This window comes from Varroa jacobsoni, unplaced genomic scaffold (genome assembly GCF_002532875.2).
Source record: "Varroa jacobsoni isolate VJ856 unplaced genomic scaffold, vjacob_1.0 scaffold_1113, whole genome shotgun sequence".
Classification (NCBI taxonomy): domain Eukaryota; kingdom Metazoa; phylum Arthropoda; class Arachnida; order Mesostigmata; family Varroidae; genus Varroa; species Varroa jacobsoni.
Window position 1 is genome coordinate 142,265 of NW_019214015.1, and position 20,881 is coordinate 163,145.

Sequence of the window (20,881 nt, forward strand, 5' to 3'; positions counted from 1 at the left end):
TTCGCCAGTCAGTATCAACTTTTATAGTATATATATATATATATATATATACACATACTGTTGGCTTTTATACCTTTTTGGGTTTGCAAACATAATCTTTTCTAAATGTCACAGTTGTTACAAACCGTTTAGATGCTTACTAATTTATAAAGCATCCTTTTGTGTGCGAATATCTGTAGCGACAAGGCTAGGTGCTATATTTTATCTTAATATTATTTGTCAACCACGTTTCCTTGATTCTATTAGTTCCATTAGCCATACTACAATATTTGATGAATCTTTTATGGATCTCTATTGGTAGCGTCTCGAAAGACGGGATCAGCTTTTGGTAATCTTCGGAGGCAGGCATGTTTGCAACAAGCGGTTCCAAGGCTTGCATATAGCGAAACCCTACCATATGTCGTAACGTTCGACCCAACGAATCGGTCGATCATCACACAGAATCTACTGGGTCACGAAAGATTGCGAAAATGCGGCCCATAATTCCTATGAATAGTTTGCAGGCAGTGGAGGCACGCAGACTGGGTCCGTACAGTCGTCGAATGCAAAACATGTACAGGTACCAGAATCGGCTGATGGCCAATTTAAATGCGTCACCAAACTGGATATTTTTACCTGTCATGAAGGACTGCAGCAGTGGAACTCCTCAATTTCTTCAGTAAGCTATGAAGGATATCATTGTTAAGATAATTTCTTATTTTCGTAGTTCTTTTAAACATAATCGATGCGACACGTTACTAGGTAATGCAAGATTAAGTGCAACCAGGTATTTAACTTATAATTATTTTCACACTGAAGCATTTCGTTCTGACGCACTAACCTGTTTAATTCGCTATTACTAAAAGCATAGAAATGTTTTCCAAGCGTTTACATTAGCAGATTAATTAGTATTTTCTCATTTATTTTTTATATTGACGGTGGATAGAACGTGGTTACGTCGAACTGGAAATAAATATATATATATATTTTTTTAAATATATTTTACAGTCATGATAAGCTTTTCCTCGACAATAACCGACGCTGTTATTCGCTCCGCGGTCCTAAGTGTAAACCAGTCCAGACTTACGTACTTCCAAAACGAAGACGCGTCGGCGGAACAAGTGAATGCGTGTTGAGCATTACGCTTCCTGGAATGGTATGAACCTTATAATTTGAGAAGCGAACGAATTTTATAACACTATAAATAAAATTATAAATGTGACAGTCAATGTCACGGCTTAGCAAGAACTTTGCATGACTTTTCTTAGCGTTTTCCGTACACTGTAAATGTTTAGAGGTTCAAACTTACGCATTAAATATATATATATATATATATATATAAAAGAAGCAAATAATCACTGTACCGTTTATTCAAATACCAGCACGATTGGCTCAAAATTTTTGGTATTCTTCTATGTTAAGGAATAAATAGTTCACGTTTTACCCAACAAATACTGGGCGCTTGCCTATTCAAAAGAAGCCTAATTCAAGATTCAAAAACACTATTGTTGCTCCCTGCGAGAGCAAACTTTTATTTAGGGCCTAGATTTCGATTACTGAGTTTTTCTCGGCTGTTATTAAAACAAAGCTCGTTTTTGGTAAAAGTGGACAAATTAGGTCATGCGTGCTTATTGATATTTGTTATTCTGACTATTACAGGTAAATCCTAACCCGCCCCCCTACGAGCTGTTGTTAATACTAACAACAGTGGACACTCTGGAAGTCCGAAATTTGCATACTGGAGATCATCTTAACACAATTAATCTTGCACTTCCAGGGGATTCTACGGTAATTTACCAATCACAGTAATAATAATTACTACCATTATTTATTGAGTAAAAATCTTCATAGTAGTTAATCTTGCACCTGAATGGAAAATCAAGAACGAAATTCTTTTGTTGCTTTTTCGTTTCAGTTTCACTATCGCGCGATGCAGCATGAAGAGGCAAAAAATCAGATTGTCGTTTACTCGACGAAAAGTAGTTCTCACCTAGTTTTATGTTATATGGTTATTTTAAACATTGGTTCCGAAATCACCAAGGCAAGTAAAATATAACAACGAGAAGTAATGCCTACATCTCGTTTCGAGCATCTTAAGTGACTATTCATTTCTGCATAGAACCTACACGTTATGCAAATGTTCTATCTACCTGGGATTTATTTAATACTTGGCCCGTTGACATAGAAATCATATCTCTAGCGTTTTTTACAATTGAGTTCCATAGTAATCATCTCAATTAAATCCGCACTTTGTTACAGCATGCGCATTTATGGAAGCTGGACATATTTTCAGCATTAGAATATCGGGCTTCATTTGTAAAATGACCGTGTTCGTTCTTCAAATGAGACAACCCAGAACAGAGTGACATTATCCAAATGTCGGATTGTAATGCAGGCTTTGCGTGTGCCGTTCCCGCGTCGTGTATTTGGACGAGCTCTGGAAAAAGTCTATCTTCAAGATGGCATTCTGTACATGCTATACCGCAAAAAAAAGGAAATGCGTCTCTACGACTTTGACGAGATTGTTCGAATGGGTCAAATTCGAAACTCTCCGGATTCAGAGCCGATATTAGAAATTACAGGTAGGCTTAAAATGTACGCGATAAAGGGCGCGAATTCGCTTTCTTCTCGAGAACTCTTTAAGTGACGGTTTTTACCTATGAAAGGCAGCTGCGACCGTTCATACTAAAAAGTGAAACATCCTTCATGCAAACTTTATTTCTGAAGCGACAAAAAATACGTGTGTGCATGACTGGCAGGTTGCTTTGTTTTAGGTCCGATAGTACAGTAGAGCGTCTGAAAAAAGGTGTGGCTGTCATTCCCCAAGGTCGTGCTGGCTTTTATACGCCTGAATGTACAATAAGGCTGTAGCGTTTTAAGTTAACGACGAATCTCTAGGTAATAGTGAAAGATTCTTCTATTACGTATATAAGACTAGTAATAGAAAATACCATTGTATTTCAAGGCTTGAGCTATGCGACCTTTTCGTCATATTACACGTATGACAAAAAGGCCGCATAGCATAGTGTAGTTTTGTACATGTTGATAACAGGTTCTGTTCCCTGCACGACATAAATTACGCGTTCTATACGGCTTTATGTGTCTATTATATGCATTTGATATGGTCTTCTTATTACCCTTGCGCGTGTAGCACTTCCGAAACCAGTTCTAGTTGTACCGAATGCCGATCAGCAAGTTGAGATAGGAGGTTTTCCTTGTATGTATGTCACTAATTTGCCGGGAAGTGAGACATACTCTGTACGAACTCTCGACCACCGAGAGCTGGGACGATTCGAGCAGTCGGATCGTCTGCGCATGGACTCCGTGCGATTTCACATCGATGGTAATGGACACATTGCCCACGCCCGACAAGATATGATCAGGTTAGGGTCGTGCAATATTCTACATGTCAGGTATTCATAACAGAGAGAATACCTTTGAAACCGTTAATCATCGTATTACACTTGATAACAACATGATAAAGAATATACCCTAAATTTGGGTCCTTTTTTTCCTTTGCGAAAGACAGAGAAGTTTTTAAACATGAACTCGTTTCAGAATATATATGCCTCTTCTTCGAGTTTTCAGCCTATGGACTCTATGAAATGAATAAATATTAATCAAAACTAAAAAAGCAGTACGTATAGGTGTAGTACATATTCACTGTTCAAAGTTAACCGTACAGAAAAACAAACTCATTATGTGCTTTTTTGTGTGAATTGGCAGATACCCTTTCCAGTATTTCTTTGAATCATTATTTGATCATCATGTTTTTGCGCACTTTGTTTTAGGTACTATAAAGTCGAGGTGGCCGATCGAGATACAAGCAAATCAGATACTTCTTCTTCTGTCAGCACAGTACTGCCTGAAGATAAGCCAGCATACATTTTGAGGCCTGTGAGAGACATTTGCTTTGACGGTCAGGTGCCAACTAGCGCCCCCTTTGACTGCGCTGCACCTACAGAGTCAGGCGAAAGTACAAGCCAAGGCCGAACTAGCAGTCAACGTTCCACAGTGCGAGATGAGCGTGAAGACCACGAACGGGAAATGCGGCGTCAAATGTCATTTGTTGAGCTTCAGGAACAAGGCCAACTAATACAGCATCAGAACGAGATAGGTTCAATCGAAGTTGTCGCGTACGTGCTGGCTCCTTATCACGCAGCTGAACATTATGAGGCACCTCCTCAAAATTCACTTGGACAAGTTCCAATGAATCGTCAGCAGCCACCCATTACTCCCCGACGAGCTCGAAATGTTGGTCGAGGTTTAGCTTTGCCAGATCGTGATAATGGAGTACCTGCAGGCACTTATCCCTTACGTAGGTCACAAAGGTAGTTTGTCCCCGCATTGTATTTATGCGTTCGTCTCTGTAGGATTCTTTCGTTTATTTGAGTAATCCGTTCTCGTAAAGTAACATATACGCTATACAATACCTGTAAGCTAATTTATGCTCGTTTGAGCGTAATTCGAGTATCACTAGTATCCTCAAAAACAGAGCAGTCTACCTAATCGATCTTATTTCAGTTGCCAAGTTGCCCCTTTGTTAATAAGTCGTGTCAAACTTGTATGATTCGCATATTTCTGCCTTGTAGAATACACCATCTAGCGAGCATTTTCGGAGTGCCTGTCTACTATGACGAGGACCCGGACGAGAAGCGTCTACTATTTGGTGATGACTACGAAAATGAGCTAAATATGTTGTTGCTGTTGGGTCGAGAGCCAGGTGATCGCAATAAACGTGGGATTCTACAAATGTTTGACGACCGTTCAGGGCGGCTGGTCCGTACGATGCGTTTCAACAAACCGCTCGAGACCGTAAGTATAATTAGATCTTCTCCTGTTTCTGTCGTGTAATTTAGGAGAGGTCTGTTTCTGCTTCGAGTAGTAGTATCGTCATCGATCATTAAATCCCGTTATAATACCGACCTTCAAATATTTTCAGTATCAGTTCGGCTTAAGCCTAAGATATGGCGGCTTCAGTCGCGGTGTCCAGAGCAGAAACAAGAAAAACGTCGCAGAGGCAATTTTTTTAAATAGTACTCTGGTTCCGCGTCAAGTAACTACTTTTCCCCTGTTTGGGCTGAACAAGCCGGAATAACCATGATCTAAAATTAGTTTTGAGTACTGCTGTTGAATTCACACAGAAGTCAGTTATGTGCTTATTAATTTATCTGATATATATGCTTGTTGCTACTGCTGCTTATATTTCACTGTTTTTCTCCGTGATGTGCGGCTACTTTACCACTTCGCCAGCATGTCGACTATACGCTAATACTGGACCTGGACGTCCTAGTTGTAATTGCTCGCGCGCAAAACGCTCCTGTTTCGTACACCCACGTTTACCGACTCACCAACGTTGACTCATTGTCGGAGGTTGACTGCAAGAAGGTTGCTGCACTCGGCCCAGATCATCGTTACTCGGTGTCCTTCCCCACCGCGGCCATAGATCGCGATCACGATTACGATTTCGATTTCGATTGATATTTTATAGATGTAAGTTACAAATTAGTCGCTAACGGCAGCCGAAGAAACGTACAGTACACAAATATTGTATGCCGTAAGCAGACTGCGATAATTTGTATTGTCAGAGCAGATTTTTTTCTCGTTTGTTACTTAACCGACTGGCTAATGATCAATTAAACATTGCACAGTACAGTCAAATAATAGTTATTCAAATTTGAGAGTGCTTATGTAAAAATACGCGTGGCTTGATTACTATGCAAAATCGTAACTATATTAATAGTCGTGGTTAAACTTAAGAAGTTGTTGGGTGATAGTACTATTAGTATAACGTAAGCAGATGTCAGTTGTATGAAGATGCCAACGACAACCAAATCAGAGGTTATACATCGTTTTGATAAGTGAAATTGATTACGCATAACCAACGATTACCTGTAAAGCACAAATTTGAAGGAAAGCAGCGAATCATAAGAGGAAAATCGATTTTTAAAGGAAAAAGTTTTGTTCTATTATATGTATGTATTTTTAATACTCACTGAATTGAATTATTCAAAATTGAGTGTGTATACTGATAATGACAAGATTTAAAGCGTACGTCTTTGGTCAGCGAGGATAAAAGATAAGGAACGTAATGTTTGATTTAGGAAAAAATATTGGTGGGTGCATACAAACTAAACAAGGAGGCAACAGCTCTTAGCCGTAAATCTATTGATAGTTTCATGTGTGAAGCGATTTTGGTCACAATGTTACGCCACTTGTAGCAGTAGAGCTACCGTGACTAATTCATTTGATTTTTCAAGGAGGCAAATGCCAGTAGCAATCAGGAGTTGTCTATGCTGTAAATGAAACTATAAAAGTAGATTCAATAAATTGCGAACCTTACGTGCGCTTTTAGTGTTAATTCTAAGTACTTAATATAATATAATATAAGGGTATGCATTACGTATAGAAATGTATGTATTGACGAAAGCGTATAATAATATGTAAACAGCTTACAATTCGAACTGTGGTATCGAGACAAGCATGTAACACTACTTGCTCAACTCAAGAAAAACAACAAACAGAAACCATGATTGCTTCATTGTTGCATGCTTATTTACTAGCATAATGTACTGAAGGTGAAATGTTTTCATGTGAAAGAGCTTGAGTTAGTTTCTTTTGCGAGCTATGTTATTCTTTTAACTTCTTTAATACCTCTGACAACATACCTCAGAAAAGTAAAATAAACACTCCAAAGATTGATTAAAGATATAAAAAGGTGGGAACTTAAACAGAGGATAAGGGAAAATTAAGAAAATTTAATTTAGCGAAATTCATCAAAGTTTGCCTAAAACGCAAATCACTACGCTAATTTACATTCACTGTTCCACCTACCTTATTCGAAAAGGAAAACTACTGGGTGTCAGCTAAAAAAAACGTGAGTTCTGTAACCATGTCTGACGTCATTATTGGAAACGGCACGTTGTTGGTTGCTTTTGTCTTTAAGGAATCAGATACAAGCATTCGAGAGTTTAGTAACAAAAAACACAGTGGATGCTGCTGCCTGCTAAAAAGGCAGATTATAAATCGTTATTAGATTCGAACAACGTACAGTCGACACCTTTACGATTAAAAGAACGTGGATCCTTGTTATCAAACCGGGTTACTTGGATTTCGCGTTGATATAAATCTTGGTTTCCTCAGTTGACAAATTGCATTTGACGTTAAGTACCTTATAAATTTAATGCTTAGCATTTTTTATATGAATTATGGAATATAATAAAAAAAAATAAGATAATGCAAGATTCACGATCCCTACCAGCTTGGTGAAGCTGCTATCGCCATAATGAAGTCCATAATCTTTAAAGAATACCGGCGTTTTTCTAAATAAAAAGTTTGCATAGTTTCTGCTGAAATTACTAAGCTTGGCTCAGCTCGGCCCACAGATATGTTTATCTCAACAGATTTTCTGTTGTAAAAACATTATTTCCAATAATGCCCCTAACTACTTTAAGATAACAAGTCACTGCAAAAGAAGTGTTACTTGACTCTCTTTTTTATTCTATTTCTTACATTTCATTCAAAAACATTATATTTCAAAGGAGAATCTAAAAAACGAGTAGCTGTTTTTAATGGTCTTCGTGAAGTTGGCGCATTCATTTTGTTTGTTTATTTACTTCAAGTGCTTGAAGAGGTCAGGTGCAACACAATGATCGACGCAGTGTATAAAATCGAATAGCTCCTCCGCACAGGTCTCCATCGTCTGCAAGAGAGGTTTTTCAGGGCGAAATGTTGAATATCTCGGTTGGTATTTTCTATGACGTTGATACTAACAGCACCGTTGTTTGTTCTCTGATCAGTAACGGTCTTTGCTCTTGTATTTGCAACCTACTAAAAAGTATCGTCAGAGAATAATAGTGGATTTCTAAATATTAAATAGGAAATGTTACACAACAACACCATTATCTTGTGATGAGTTTAATATAACATCATATCATATTCAATGTCAAAGTAAAGATGACTACATAGAAATGAAATACCCATGGCATTAAGAACACCGCTTGTACCTTGGTATAATTCTTACCGCTTTGTCACTAACCAATGCACGTACAAAGCCTTTCGCCAACTGAAGGCTTTTGAGCATTTCATCTTAATCCGACTTTGCGAACTACATTTAATATTAGTCGAATAAACAGATTTCTAAATTTCCTAATGTAGTGAGATTTTTGCTCAAAGCTGTAAATAAGAACTTAGTCATTTTGTCTACTTCCGCCTACTGCTTAACATGTAAAAGTAAGAAGCCACGCTTTGATATAAAAGTATTGCCAGAGTACTCACTTAAATAAAATATGAGACTTTATCTACAAGGTTACCGCACAGCGTCTCCTTACCTGTTTGCGAGAGTGGACCCGAGCTTCGCACGCATCGAATTTTTCTTTGTATGCCGCACACTTCGGTTTTTCCCCGCACTTTGCGCGAAGCATCACCTGGGGATCAACCAGTTCACCCTCTTCTTCAGCCTTGTACCTTCGAAAGAATCCCGGCATGGTGGCCACAAGATTTAGAATTCTAAGTTATTGGAGAGACACGCTCCCCAGGGTCGAACCTAACGAAGCGAGAAACGCAACTCCCGACCTGCACACTTCTTATTTATGGAGAACAGGCCACAAGTACGCTGCAGAGGACGAGCCATACAACAGTACTACACATACATAATACAGTAAACATCGAAATCGTCCGCTCGGGACCGTATGTAACATAGAAACTTTCCTAAATTTGCTTGGCGATAGGACAAGTTATGATTTGTGATCGGCATCGATGGCGCGAACTGTGCGTACGAAAAAAGTAAGAACTACAATACGAGTTGCAGGTTGAATGCTTAATGTTTCTGTAAATAGCTAGAGAAATTCGGAAAGTTTAAGAGAAGAGTTAAGGAGGTAAAAGTTTGACCTGGTAAATAAGATCAAGTATCTACATCAAGTGACGAAGATCTAGTTTATCAGATTCATCAACTTGGGCCACGCAAATATTTTTCCCCATTAAGAAGTAAAGTTAGCCATCACAACGCAAGTAACATGGTTTTGCAGAGTGTAGTGTACGCCATCAATGAGGCCAAGTGATCATATTGTAAAACTAGCTTTTAAAATAGTTTATTGATATTTAGTAACGTACCTGTGTTTTATATTATTTTATATTTTATAGATATTTTAGTGACGTAAAAGCAAATATATAAAGAGCAAATATATTCGAACCGTGCATTGCATATATCATTGAGCAAATTAACAATAGCCATTGTGGATAGGCATTGCTGTTGAGCATTCAGCATCAGACGCTCGCTTCCAGAATGAAACGAAATGTGGCCATTTACGGATTCGAGCCTAGACTGCAACGTATTTTTAAGATCATTAGGCAAATAAGTTATACACTAAGCTATAGCGAGGACTGCCCACGACACCGACCCATATCAAATATTCTCACATAGCCTAATAATATATTACTTCCTAGATTCATGATGTAACCAGTCATGTTTCAAACCATTTTTTTTCTTTCTAATCACTGTAAGGTGTGTTTATTCATCTACTCAAATGCATTGAAACAATTTGACTTTCGTTATTGACCGCTCTAGTGCGCACACGTGAATAGATAAGCAGATAGTAAACTGGGTATAAGTCAAGTACAGACACTCGAGCAGTTTGTAACTGGGTGAGTTCTACATACAAATTATATCAGATATGATGAACAACTGCACGAAAGCGACGCTGGGGGAAAGTGAGGAAATACGGTTTCGAAGTGACCATATATTTTTTTTAAGTTTTTGGTACTCATGAATTTGACTTGAACCCGGCAGAATGGCAGTTACATGAAAACTAGTTGGTAAGGCCCGGCCGTAATGAATGCATTGTAGCGCAAATAGCTTCTAATATTTCACGATAGTTGTTGGATTGTGCGTACTGTATTCCATGGGAGAAGATGCGTAGATAAGTTGTAATCGTTAATAATAACCTAATTGCGGTAATAAAGTAGAAATTTTATGATAACTATCGTCGAACACACACTTTAAAATAATCGTGTATAATAAGGGATAAAATATTTATCATGAACGTAAAATTTTGTGATAGTCCGATATGCATTTAAAGTAGAAAGAGTATATTTTTTCAAGGCTCAAATTTTAGAAAAGAGTATGTATACGTATTTTTGAGAACGAGGGAATATATTGTGTTCTTTGTAAATCTTTTTTAATGAATACGCACCTTAAATATTACCGCATAGATCCAGGGATATTTGGTTTGCGATTTCCTTATTATAGGAATACTGCAGACAGACAGATAGGAACATGAGATCTCTCATTGGTATGAGATTTCTTTGTTGCATCGCTCATTTAGCCTAGGTGTATGTTGGAGGCAGCATTGTAATAAAGAAAGACGAGAGTCCGCTTTACCTTGTGAGTCTTAGAACAGTCGAGGTAATTATCATATGCCATCAACTTTTGACTTTCTTGTGTCAATTTTTGATTATTTATATGTGTATGTTAAAAATTTTACATCTGATATCCCTACGTATTTCAAAGTTGTTTCGTGCGTCAGTCTTTCAACCAGAACAGTTATGTTAGCTTCTACACCTCCGTATACTTGATTTATTTAGTATTGATTACTTTGTAAAATTTCGCTCGAGCTTGTCCCTGAGCGCAAAGTTTGTTCCAGATGTGTACTAGATCTGTAGGAGAAAAATAAGGCACATACGAGTGAATACTACAGTTCGGACTGTAATAGAATATGCTTTTACTTTTGTTGCACGATTTTTTTTTATTTTTCATTCAGATCAAGATCATTAAGGAAAGCCGCCACAGTAAACACCCGCAGATCTGTTTTCTTCCAATATTTGCATCCAAATGACTTGCCCCGCGGATTAACGAAGCCTACACTTCCTTTTTACGCCTTTTGAAGGCTTATTTTAATTACTCAGATGTGCCCATGCTCAAAAAGGATAAAGGTAACTGCTGAAAATACAATACAACTTTTGCAGACGTTTAACTCGTTAGATCTGAAAAGATGGCATAGCAGTCAAGTGACTTCCTATTCTTTAGGGGCTGGATTTAAAGCTCTCTGAATGTTTGATCTATAGTTGATCATAATCCGAATGGAAATGATTAGGTTAGTAGCCGCAGTGTTAATTGGACGCTGACTTGAAGCCTTTGTGGGCCGGAGATTAACACTAAAAACCTCTAGCCAGGGAATCCATCCATAAAAAAGAAATTGATCGCGGCGAAAAACAGTTAAGTTACCTTCCTGGTCGCAAAACCGTCTTGATCTGAACTTTCATTTTTCTAAACTACGATCAAGTTCTGCATGGTAAGTAGTGCATTGAAATACTGACAATGACGTTCGGACTTCACTCCATGTATTTCCCTGGACAGCGCTTGCGGGCTTGATACAAATGTTATCTTGTGGGAAGGTAGAAAAAGGATTTAGAGAATCAGTTTCTGTTGTTTTTCTTCAGCTCCAAGAAACGCGTTCTTAGTTCTGTGACCGCATTTAGGTGAAGAACACCGGCGTAGCACCTGAACTCTTTGAAGACGACTAAAGTGAACACAGTTACTCCCAGAAAATGCATGACACTGACGTCATGTAGCACAAAATTTTATGGAAAACAATGTACAATGAACGAAAAAACACCAACATTATAATGGGCAGTCGTAGATACTTCTAGAGAACAAATCACCTATCACTCACTTGCCATAGGTAGAATTTTTCGACTAACCATGATTCTCTGTCGCAAAACAACTAAATGTGAGACTTTTATTTACAAGAGTTTTATATTACGGAAAGGCAATACGATTCAGTGGAGTGTATTATCTGGTTCTAAACAAAGCCAGTAGACAGCCGTGCCTGTACATATGTTGAAGCATATCGCACTTTGGCTATGATTTTTCCATAAAAACACTCGCCTAAACATTTAATTTCAATACAAAACTAGCAAAAATAATGAAAACTAAATATAAAATAAAAACAATCATATATTTATTGTACCAAATAATATTGGTCTTTTGCCATATACCACGTAATCAGATTTTTGCTTAAGTGCACTTAAACATCACTACATACATGAATGCAAACTCCTTCGTGGGCATGCAATAAAAAGTTCTTGCTATTGTTATGCAAACTACTTTCGAATTCATATGTATACTTGTAGCTGAACGATCTGTTGTTTATTTATAAACTATTATGATACCTAGGCGCTAGATGTTCGCCGTGTGTCCAAAGCGCGATGTCATCTTCGAGCAAGGCAATGATGGCCTCGCCTTTGCTAACTGAACTCTCTTGGGTCCAGAGAATTGGTTTCGTGGAAATAGAACGTTTTGATTTGTCAACTTCATCAGCGATCTCAACAGCGTCCCGCTTACGAAATGCGCCGTAAACTTGTGACGGTGTCGCTTTACTAATGTTCTGCACGAATTTATCTGTAATACCATATCAGTAAAACAAGAATAAATACGTATTGAGTATTGATTCAAGCCTGATCAAGATCTTTCGTCATAAAAACGCATCCACATACACAATTTTAGCCGTCTTATTCTACAACAATCATCAGTTTTGATTGTTCTTCGCTATCTTTCAGCGCACCTACAAATCAGGGGTACCATGCTCTTGGTAGAATGCAACGTTGATAGAAATTCCAACTTTTTTTGCAACGTAAGGCCAAATATATAGGAATTTATCTCTGATTCAGATCATCTTTCAAGTTACGCTGTATTTAAACACCCATCAAATATAGAATAATATAACGAAGACAAAGCTTACCGGGTACTCCTCGACTGCCCTCAGAAACTAACGCGGCAAACCGTCGAACCATCGGAACATAATGTTTCGTCAACAGAGCGCATTCCCATAGCACAGCACTAGAAGCATTCGCATGCTCTGGATCGGTGAGTTCAGGTCGAAACACGCCTGATCCGACCTCGTGGTCTAACAACACGTCTAGCTGGTGGTGAGAAGTCATAAGAGCACGAGCCATTGATAGAAGTGATAACGTGCTGGCGTCACCTGCCTGGGAAATATTGAATAAAATGTAACATTTGCAGTGACATCGTTAAACGGAATTGGTCTCCTGTACTTATATGTTAAAAAAGATCGTCAGGGGGAGGTTCGAATTTATTCTCTTGCCATCCTCATCCGCTTACTAATAACGTGCAGTTATAAAGAGTGCAGTACGCCATATCAGTAGCGAAGAGGCTGACAATCCTTTTAAATGGTACAAAATATCGAGGATTAGTAAAGCTTTTTCGTGTACCTTTGCAATGTTTTTTTTGGTATTGTTTCGTTTATTTGTGTTGGGAGTTGATTAAAATTTCTCTGTTGAACCTGACTACCGCAATGGTGCCCATGAAAGAGACATACTTCAGCTAATGCAACACAAGAAAAAATGTAAACGACGGAGCGTAAACGTCTAACTAACCTGCAATGAAACGGTCAATAAACGCTTAGTAAACCCTAGTAGTCTTTGATAACTGGCATCTTTTTTTTTAAGCAGCGTCAAGTCAAGACACTGGAGTATCGTTGGCGTGAAGTCATATGGAGAACAGGCATTTAAGTTCAGGAAGGTAGCGTAGAGTTGCGTATAGAATCGGGTCGGATCCACGTTTAATACTTGGCCCTGTCCGCTGAGTATTTTAAAGATGGTTAGCAGACAATGGCACGTCTGACCTTCCGTAAGCTCTTCGCTCTCCATGAGACGATGGAGCACGTCAAGCAGATCATCAAAGAATTCAATGTTTAGCAGATGAGCATACTTAGAGAGACCTTCGAGAAGTGGCGTAAGCAGCTGCGATGGCCTATCATCTTTCTTGAGAATCCAAAAATAGATATTCATTAGCTGTTTCAATATTTCCGTGTGCACTCGACTTTTGCGGTCTTCGCTGTCCTCGGCACGAGCTTCTGCCAACTGTCTGTCAAGTTTCTGCAAATCTTTGTGCCGGCGATGTTCAGCACGAGACATCTTGCTCAGCTTACTACGGATTTCCTTTAGGTCGATTGCCTCCTGCTCCGATGACTTCGCTTTGGCAATACGTAGATTTAACAGGGAATACAGCACCTTTGGTGGCAACTTGGCTGTATATGACTTAACCAATAATTTGGTATGCTTGACGCACTCGAACACGGTTTCACCGAGCTGGTCCTCCCTGTAGATGGTCTTCAGACAATTGTATGACGCATCGGAAATCACGCTATCCCGATTGACAAGACTGTTTACCATGATTGCGGCAATTTTATCGCGATAATTGAAGTAGGGCCGCGCTGTGAACACTCGAGAGAACGCTTGAATCGCTGCACGGGAGAGCTGTAGCAAATGCGGCGGGACCTCGAAATCAGGTTCACCATTTCCTTTGGAATCACTGTATTGGTCATGAAATTGTTTGGACTTTCGGCGCTTCACCCGTTTTCGCTGCCTCTGTGTACGCATCGCGCGGTACTGAAGCTGAACAAAATCTTCGCAGACTACCAGAAACCGTTTGTACCTGGACAGAGTAAACAAGAAATAGTTGCTCTGATATACGTCAGCACACTATTGGCTTGCTTCGCTAGTAACAGAATATTACAGCTGCATCGGTTTGGGTTAATTTGGGGTAAACAACATATAAGTGAGAAAAACTAAACTATTTTCCGCGTGTCTGAAGTACACGCGTGTTCCGCGGGCACCTAGGAAACGACCAAAAAGGTACTCACAACTTTAAAAGGGTCCTTTCGTACGCCATGAGTTCTCTTGTTTCCTTTTTGAGTTTGGGACCATTAGCTGTAGGTTTGGCATCCTCCTTGACACGATATTCTGGCAAAATGTCTGCAAAAACCTCACCGAGTGACAACAACGCTACTTTTTTTATGGCGTATCCTGCTGTCCCCGTCATTTTTGTCATTTGAAGTAAATCGTTTATTTTACGATAGTGTTGCTCAGGGTTTTCAACGATATCTGAGCATACATTACCTGCAATGAAAGAAAACTGCTTAAAGTCTTCAGATGATGTCTATCCTTTTGTTCAAAGGATCTCAGTCTAAAAAAATATAACAAATATAAGGCAATTGACGGTTAATTCTGATAATACAGGACTGGCGCTAAAAAAGGGTCTACTTGAACAAAGCTAGTTTTATTCTATGCAGACGATTTTTCTCGTTTTACTATAATCGATTTTTAATTGATTCGCCCTAGTGCATTTGTTGGATTCATGCTGACACATTTTAAATGCATTTTGGATAGATCAATGGCAGCAATTTGAAATGATGTGCGCTAATACTGTGTATTGTTTCATTAATAAAAATCAGTAAATCATTATAGTTGTGAAAACTAACCTATCTGTAACATGTATTCATTAACCTTGACACTTTGCTCGGCAAGCCGTTCCGCCTCACTTTTACATTCATCTTCAACTTCTTCGTCCCCTTGGAGTTGATCTTCTTCGTCGGTGGATGAGATAAGCTCATCAAATACTTTCGTCATTGAAGGCTCCTCCTCGTCAGAATCAACGTCTTCAGGTCCCTCAGCTTCGGTAATAGCCGCTTCAATAACAGGAAGAATATCAACCTCCTGAACATCGGTATAGATGAAATAAATGAAGCATAATCATGCTATCAAGAACAGAATAATTAAACATTAACACTAGAGGAAGATCGCTTTCAGTAAAAATCATACTCAAACCTTGTATACGAGTTTGCCTTTGTGTTTAGTGGGGAGTAATGCTTTCTTCTTGGCCAGATTTTCATTTTGCCGGCGAAAGGTGTGACGAGTCCTTTCGAAGTTTTCAACGCCATCCTCCTCTGCGGACGATACACCAAGGTCTACCTCTTCTTCATCGTCAATACGCTTTCGCTTGTAGGATATGCCCATTGTTAATGTGGAGTAGTTCTCTGAATAAAAAATCAGAAATAAAAACCTATATATAATATCTGAGTTCAAAAGAACAAGAAACTGGAAAATATTATGTTTGCACAAGCTTTTACATCAATCGTAATTAGCTGCTACTTTCGACGCGTATCGCCAAGCCTTTAAGCGTCCTTAAATTCATATTAGTCAACGGAATAAAGAGCTTTTGAGATATAAAGCGTCCTCCGTCTCAATAATATTTCTCAGAATGAAAACACTTAGAAATGAGTGAAAATACGGAAAAAAAACGACTCCTTTGCGTCTGATTTCGTAGCACCTTAATGCATCCACAGCCATAAAATAAAACGATATATAATGATATACATATTTGTTTTATATAACCTCGGCGCTTTTTCGATTTTGCACACATTTCAGATTTTCGCTGAGTGTTCAGCGATGTGGGTTGTTTCTTACATTTTATAACACGTACCGATGTGTCTCTTTGTCTCAGTTCCATGCACCCACACAAGACGTTTAAGACGTTTTTTCTGTAGACGTACAAATAGCAGGGTTATACTGGCGTACGTTTTGTTAGAAGAGTTGTATGTCATGCAGCGAGAGAACAGAAGAATTGATCAAAAGAACAAGCTTTATCTCGTTCGTAGCACTATAAGGAGATCCGAGTTCCGCTTTTAATATTTCACAGCGTGTACGAACTTTCAAGGCAACACATCAAACCTAACCTACAAACAGGTCAAAGTCAGTCAAATTAGTGTTGAACTACACGTAAACTGAAAATCTCTTTCGACAAGCGATTTACATACGAATTTTATTTTAATTTATTCACTTACAGAAATTATAGGTGTAGGCCACATAATTGAGCCACAGCCAGATATATTTCAAATGCTATCTCGTTGACCTCTACGTAAAAACACAGATTCATCTAAGCCTTTCATTTGCATCACATGACACTACTCGCCGAGTTGTCACAATGATCAAAAAAATATGTACATACATACACCTAAATTCGATTTTATACCAAATATACACTATTATACAAAAGTACTTTCTATATATTACTATAATTTTCAAGTGTATGCAGCACGAACGCCTCAAATATTTCTCGTTCACCTAGTGTTCCATCATCATTTCATTAGTTTGCCTGTTCAGAGAACAAGTTCAAACGAAGAACTTATCTACTTATTATCAAACCAACCGTCACCGTATATCGTTAAATAATCTCTTTCATAAAATACGAAAACGTCACGCTCGACCTACGAGGAATTGCACAGTGTACATCTCAACTGTAAGGTACTGAGCACGCTACAAGATCGTGTCAACAGATTAATTAACTGAGCCTTCCCAAAGCATGTACAACCCACATAATACGCATTAAAGGCGCTAAAATTGAGCACAAGCAGGAAATAAATTTTCATTTTCTCTATGGACTGACACAGCACGAATACGTGAGTTCTTATCACGTAATGCAATCAAATCTTGTTGTTTGCGGAGAGGACGCTCATCTTTTACGTTGGCCCTGCCAGTCTTCAAGCAGTACATTCGCTGATCGGTCGTATCTTTCTCACGAGGGCTCTTTTGCTGCATGTCAACCAATGGACTCTTTCCGGGGGGTCTTCTAAACCCACGACTCAAAAGGAAACCTCTACATGCGGACACTCGGATAGCAATCTTGGCCTTTATCCTTTCCGTGAGTACATACAACAAGTCGTACATCTCCTCAAGTGATAGTTCATCACGATCTTCATAGTCAATATCCTGCATATTGTTACCACACTTTTGGGGTAAAATTGCCTCCTTCGTTGACTCCAGCACTATTCGTTCAAGGCTCGTAAGCATCATGCGAATATTAGTTAACTCCGGGCACTTGCCATCAAGCAGATTAGCTTGTGGAGCTTCATTGAAATCCAGGACCTCCTGAAGAAACCGCACCTCAGCAAGGATACGGCCCCATGAATCTTCCTGGTGGAAAACGTGCGAATCTTCTAGAACACCACACATGATGAGGTGAAGCTTGCAGCTCGGAGGAGCTTCGTTATTATTTGGGAATCAAAATACGATTACAAACTAATTCAAAGACCGTGCTGATACGGGTTGCTGCAAGTCTAAGTTGCATATAAGGAAAATAAAAATATTGCGCAGAAATTCGGGTAGTGCATTCAAACGAAAAATATATCTTTAACTATGGAAGCCTTTAACCGGGTGGCTCGCTAGTTCATTTATTGATTTCAGTGTTTATATGACGTACCTTAACAAGGCCCTTACGAGTGCGGTGATATCTGCGTATTGCCCATCTCCTATCAAATTAACTTCTCATAATGCTCATCTTGAGTATCAACAGAAACGTAAGGTTTAGATCTTCTGTTTGGCCGCTGGACGGCCTTCTAAATACATTGATCCACAGAACATATTCCAAATTCTGTAGCTTATCAAACCTTATATAAACGGGTATCCTTGACAAAAAAAACGTATGCCTTACAACATACATGTACCCACGATTATTACACAATAACATCGTATTATGACACCTGCGACTTAATTCGGACAACATTATTCTAGATAACCCAGTTGTCCCTATATATCTTAATTCGTGCACTGAACAAACATATATGTATAATGTTGAATAGTAATGGTCATCTTAAACAAGTGGATAATTGATTGATACCAAAATCTGATGTTCGTACGGCAGTTGCATTAGTATTGCTAACTATTTTTTTCTACCTAACGAAGTTGCTGAATTTTACGTCACAGAGCTTGTTGACGTTTGTTGGTAGATGTGACTACACTATGAAATGGTCATTCACATTAAGCACTGTCAAAACAACAAAAGCAGCGTGGGCACTTATTCATGGATGCGGCACTCGACTGGCGTTTAGTAGCTGCGTTATTTTGTGCATCCATTATATAGGAATATCCATCCTGGAAAATGAGGGCCGGAATTATTTGCACTCTGAAATATTCGTAAAGGCACTAACTTGAAGAAAGGCTCGCCAGTCCATTCTGATTCTCTGCATGGCAGTATTATGTCAGGAATACTCACTGGATAAACGTTGTAGCTCAGTTGTTAAGGTCTTTGCGGTTTCCCACTTCCAGCCACAGGACTGATAAAAGCTAGTTTACTTGAATCATACACAGAAAGCTATAGAATTACTTTCATTTGATATCATTTACGATCTACTTGATACACATTCACACGCACTCACACCTGAAGCTTTTCCATCCGAGAACACAAGCCGAAAAACAATTGAAGACCAATCATGGATGAATCTTCCGAATTCAACTATTTAGAAACAACAACAGGAGTACCGCATGCACGTGGGCCCTATTTTGGCGGGTAGATGACAACCGCAGATAGCCACCTTGGGAGCGGCCGATACCGCGCGGAAATGTTCGGTTCGTTCATGTTACTATACAGAAGCTGCACGAATAAAGAAAGTTTTGCGTAAAGAAGTAAAACGAAATATGTTTATATTTTATTTACCTAATTTGCAGCGTCTAAATCGATCCAGAAGTATGGCCTAAGTGCAAATCTGAATACTGCTTTCCTTGCTGCTTAAGAACTTGTAAAGCTTTGGTAAATAATCGAGAAAACAGAGTGTTTTTTTTATTATAATGCAAGATTTTTTTAATTTTTGAAATGTCAAAACGTTTCAATATGCACCCGTCTTCACACGGCCGGTAAAGATGGACCTGGGTTGTAAAAAACTTCATTGTAGATATAAGGAAAAAAATTAAACGCAGGAATGATAAAAGAATATATAAAATTAAACTTATAAATGTGTCAAATGATTTTTTTAACGAACGACAGCATCAAATGGTAAAATATTGAAAATATAATAACAAACGAAACAAGTTTAGGTAAATAAGACCATAAGAAGATTATATCTCTTGGTAGTACTTCAGACACATATACATATATATATGAATTCACGCCAACAACACATACATGCGGAAATAAAGTAAGTTATTGTATATATATAGTGCTGGAACTAAGTAAAGATTGGATAAAAGAAATTGCTAAAAAGAAGCTTTTCAGTAGTTGTCAAGTCAGGCTCTGTAGCTTGGGTGATTGCGGTTAGTTAACCAGTGGGAACTTCGTTTGCTTTGTGTCAGCACAGAACTGAAATTCCTGAAAATCTCGTTATGGCATTCATTTAAATGTCGCTGTTCTGTGTATACGTCATCCATTTATACATGAATGTCTGTTTACGACGATTACAAAACATTACTCCTATAGTATGCGAACTTCATGCAATGGTTAGCTTGCAAAACTTACGTTAGCAATGAGAGGTTAAGAGCAGCACCTATTGTTATCAATCATTTCCTCTTGATTACGAAAAAAGCATTAAGTGACTTCCGCTTTCTTTTGGAACACAATAATTCATCGAGGATCCGAATCAACCGCTTTTATTGCATTGCTTTCTCACCTTAGCAATCTCTTAGTAATTTTCCCTTGAAGAAACTAAATAGGGACATTCGTACTAGTGGTTTAGATAGAGGTTTGCATTATAATGTTTCACGTTTTACGATTTCTGCGGCTTGTGTTATTAGGAAGTTATTAGGAGTCGTGCAACCTGTTGTAATGCAGACTTCGCTGTACTGTGAATCTTTGATTCAGACAATATGATAGGAAAGATTAGAGAACTTCAATTGTATTCCTCAAAAGCTATTCATCGTTAAGCTTGGTAGTTTCACATAGATCCTGAGTTTCCATTTGTAGTTAAAATTGTTCGGAGGCATACGAAAAGGACCATGAAGTAATGGTAAAGGCCAATTGCATTGTATTCCCGTTTGCCGTCTACAACAGGAAATGTGAATAGTACTATTTAACACTTCGGAATATTGCATCGTATCTAATTTTGTAAGATTCTGTGTGAGGCGTTACTATGCATTACGGATGCCCTGAACACTTGGATGTTATAGGGGATCACGGACGCCGTGCCGGACGACGTTCAACTGATGGAGTACTCGCAATTCCCAGGACAAGATATCACTGGAGGAATACTTTATGTGATTGAAAATATGTTTAAGTAGCTTAGATGTTACATTGCTAACACATAGATGTGAAACGATTGTCACTAGTTTCTAATATAAT

The 20,881-nt window shown here is 38.5% G+C and overlaps 3 protein-coding genes across 7 annotated transcripts in view; 1 reads left to right on the forward strand and 2 right to left on the reverse strand.

Moving 5' to 3' along the window:
* The window catches only part of LOC111266761 (uncharacterized), a 6,861-nt gene extending 540 nt beyond the window's left edge, over positions 1–6,321 (forward strand). For 4 of the 5 annotated variants that reach the window (XM_022844506.2, XM_022844505.2, XM_086971053.1 and 1 more), the window contains exons 2-10: positions 302–658; positions 988–1,135; positions 1,639–1,767; positions 1,895–2,020; positions 2,375–2,561; positions 3,131–3,362; positions 3,771–4,310; positions 4,572–4,794; positions 5,233–6,321. In XM_022844506.2, coding sequence (XP_022700241.1) covers positions 471–658; positions 988–1,135; positions 1,639–1,767; positions 1,895–2,020; positions 2,375–2,561; positions 3,131–3,362; positions 3,771–4,310; positions 4,572–4,794; positions 5,233–5,460 — 2,001 coding nt within the window. In that variant the 5' untranslated portion in view covers positions 302–470 and the 3' untranslated portion in view covers positions 5,461–6,321. The remainder of the gene's footprint in view (positions 1–301; positions 659–987; positions 1,136–1,638; positions 1,768–1,894; positions 2,021–2,374; positions 2,562–3,130; positions 3,363–3,770; positions 4,311–4,571; positions 4,795–5,232) is intronic. The other variant, XM_022844508.2, reaches the window with a different exon arrangement.
* Positions 6,322–7,452: 1,131 nt separating this feature from the next.
* LOC111266763 (cytochrome b-c1 complex subunit 6, mitochondrial) lies at positions 7,453–8,639 on the reverse strand. The gene is made up of 2 exons (XM_022844511.2): positions 8,310–8,639; positions 7,453–7,681 (listed from the first exon to the last, which is right to left on the reverse strand). The coding sequence occupies exons 1-2, from the start codon at positions 8,463–8,465 to the stop codon at positions 7,592–7,594; spliced, it is 246 nt and encodes an 81-aa protein (XP_022700246.1). The 5' UTR covers positions 8,466–8,639; the 3' UTR covers positions 7,453–7,591.
* A 3,275-nt stretch (positions 8,640–11,914) lies between these two features.
* Positions 11,915–18,841, reverse strand: Noc3 (Nucleolar complex protein 3). The gene is made up of 8 exons (XM_086971054.1): positions 18,827–18,841; positions 16,259–16,316; positions 15,604–15,812; positions 15,258–15,492; positions 14,640–14,895; positions 13,372–14,431; positions 12,717–12,963; positions 11,915–12,376 (listed from the first exon to the last, which is right to left on the reverse strand). The coding sequence occupies exons 3-8, from the start codon at positions 15,790–15,792 to the stop codon at positions 12,129–12,131; spliced, it is 2,235 nt and encodes a 744-aa protein (XP_086827180.1). The 5' UTR covers positions 15,793–15,812; positions 16,259–16,316; positions 18,827–18,841; the 3' UTR covers positions 11,915–12,128.
* Positions 18,842–20,881: the final 2,040 nt, after the last annotated feature.

Coding starts and splice junctions, on each gene's coding strand:
- LOC111266763 (XM_022844511.2), bottom strand. CDS start 8,465: ATGCCGGGATTCTTTCGAAGGTACAAGGCTGAAGAAGAGGGTGAACTG. Junction 7,682..8,309: donor GGGTCCACTCTCGCAAACAG/GTAAGGAGACGC, acceptor CCTCTCTTGCAG/ACGATGGAGACCTGTGCGGA.
- Noc3 (XM_086971054.1), bottom strand. CDS start 15,792: ATGGGCATATCCTACAAGCGAAAGCGTATTGACGATGAAGAAGAGGTA. Junction 14,896..15,257: donor TGAATACATGTTACAGATAG/GTTAGTTTTCAC, acceptor CTTTCATTGCAG/GTAATGTATGCTCAGATATC. Junction 12,964..13,371: donor TATTGACCGTTTCATTGCAG/GTTAGTTAGACG, acceptor AATATTTCCCAG/GCAGGTGACGCCAGCACGTT.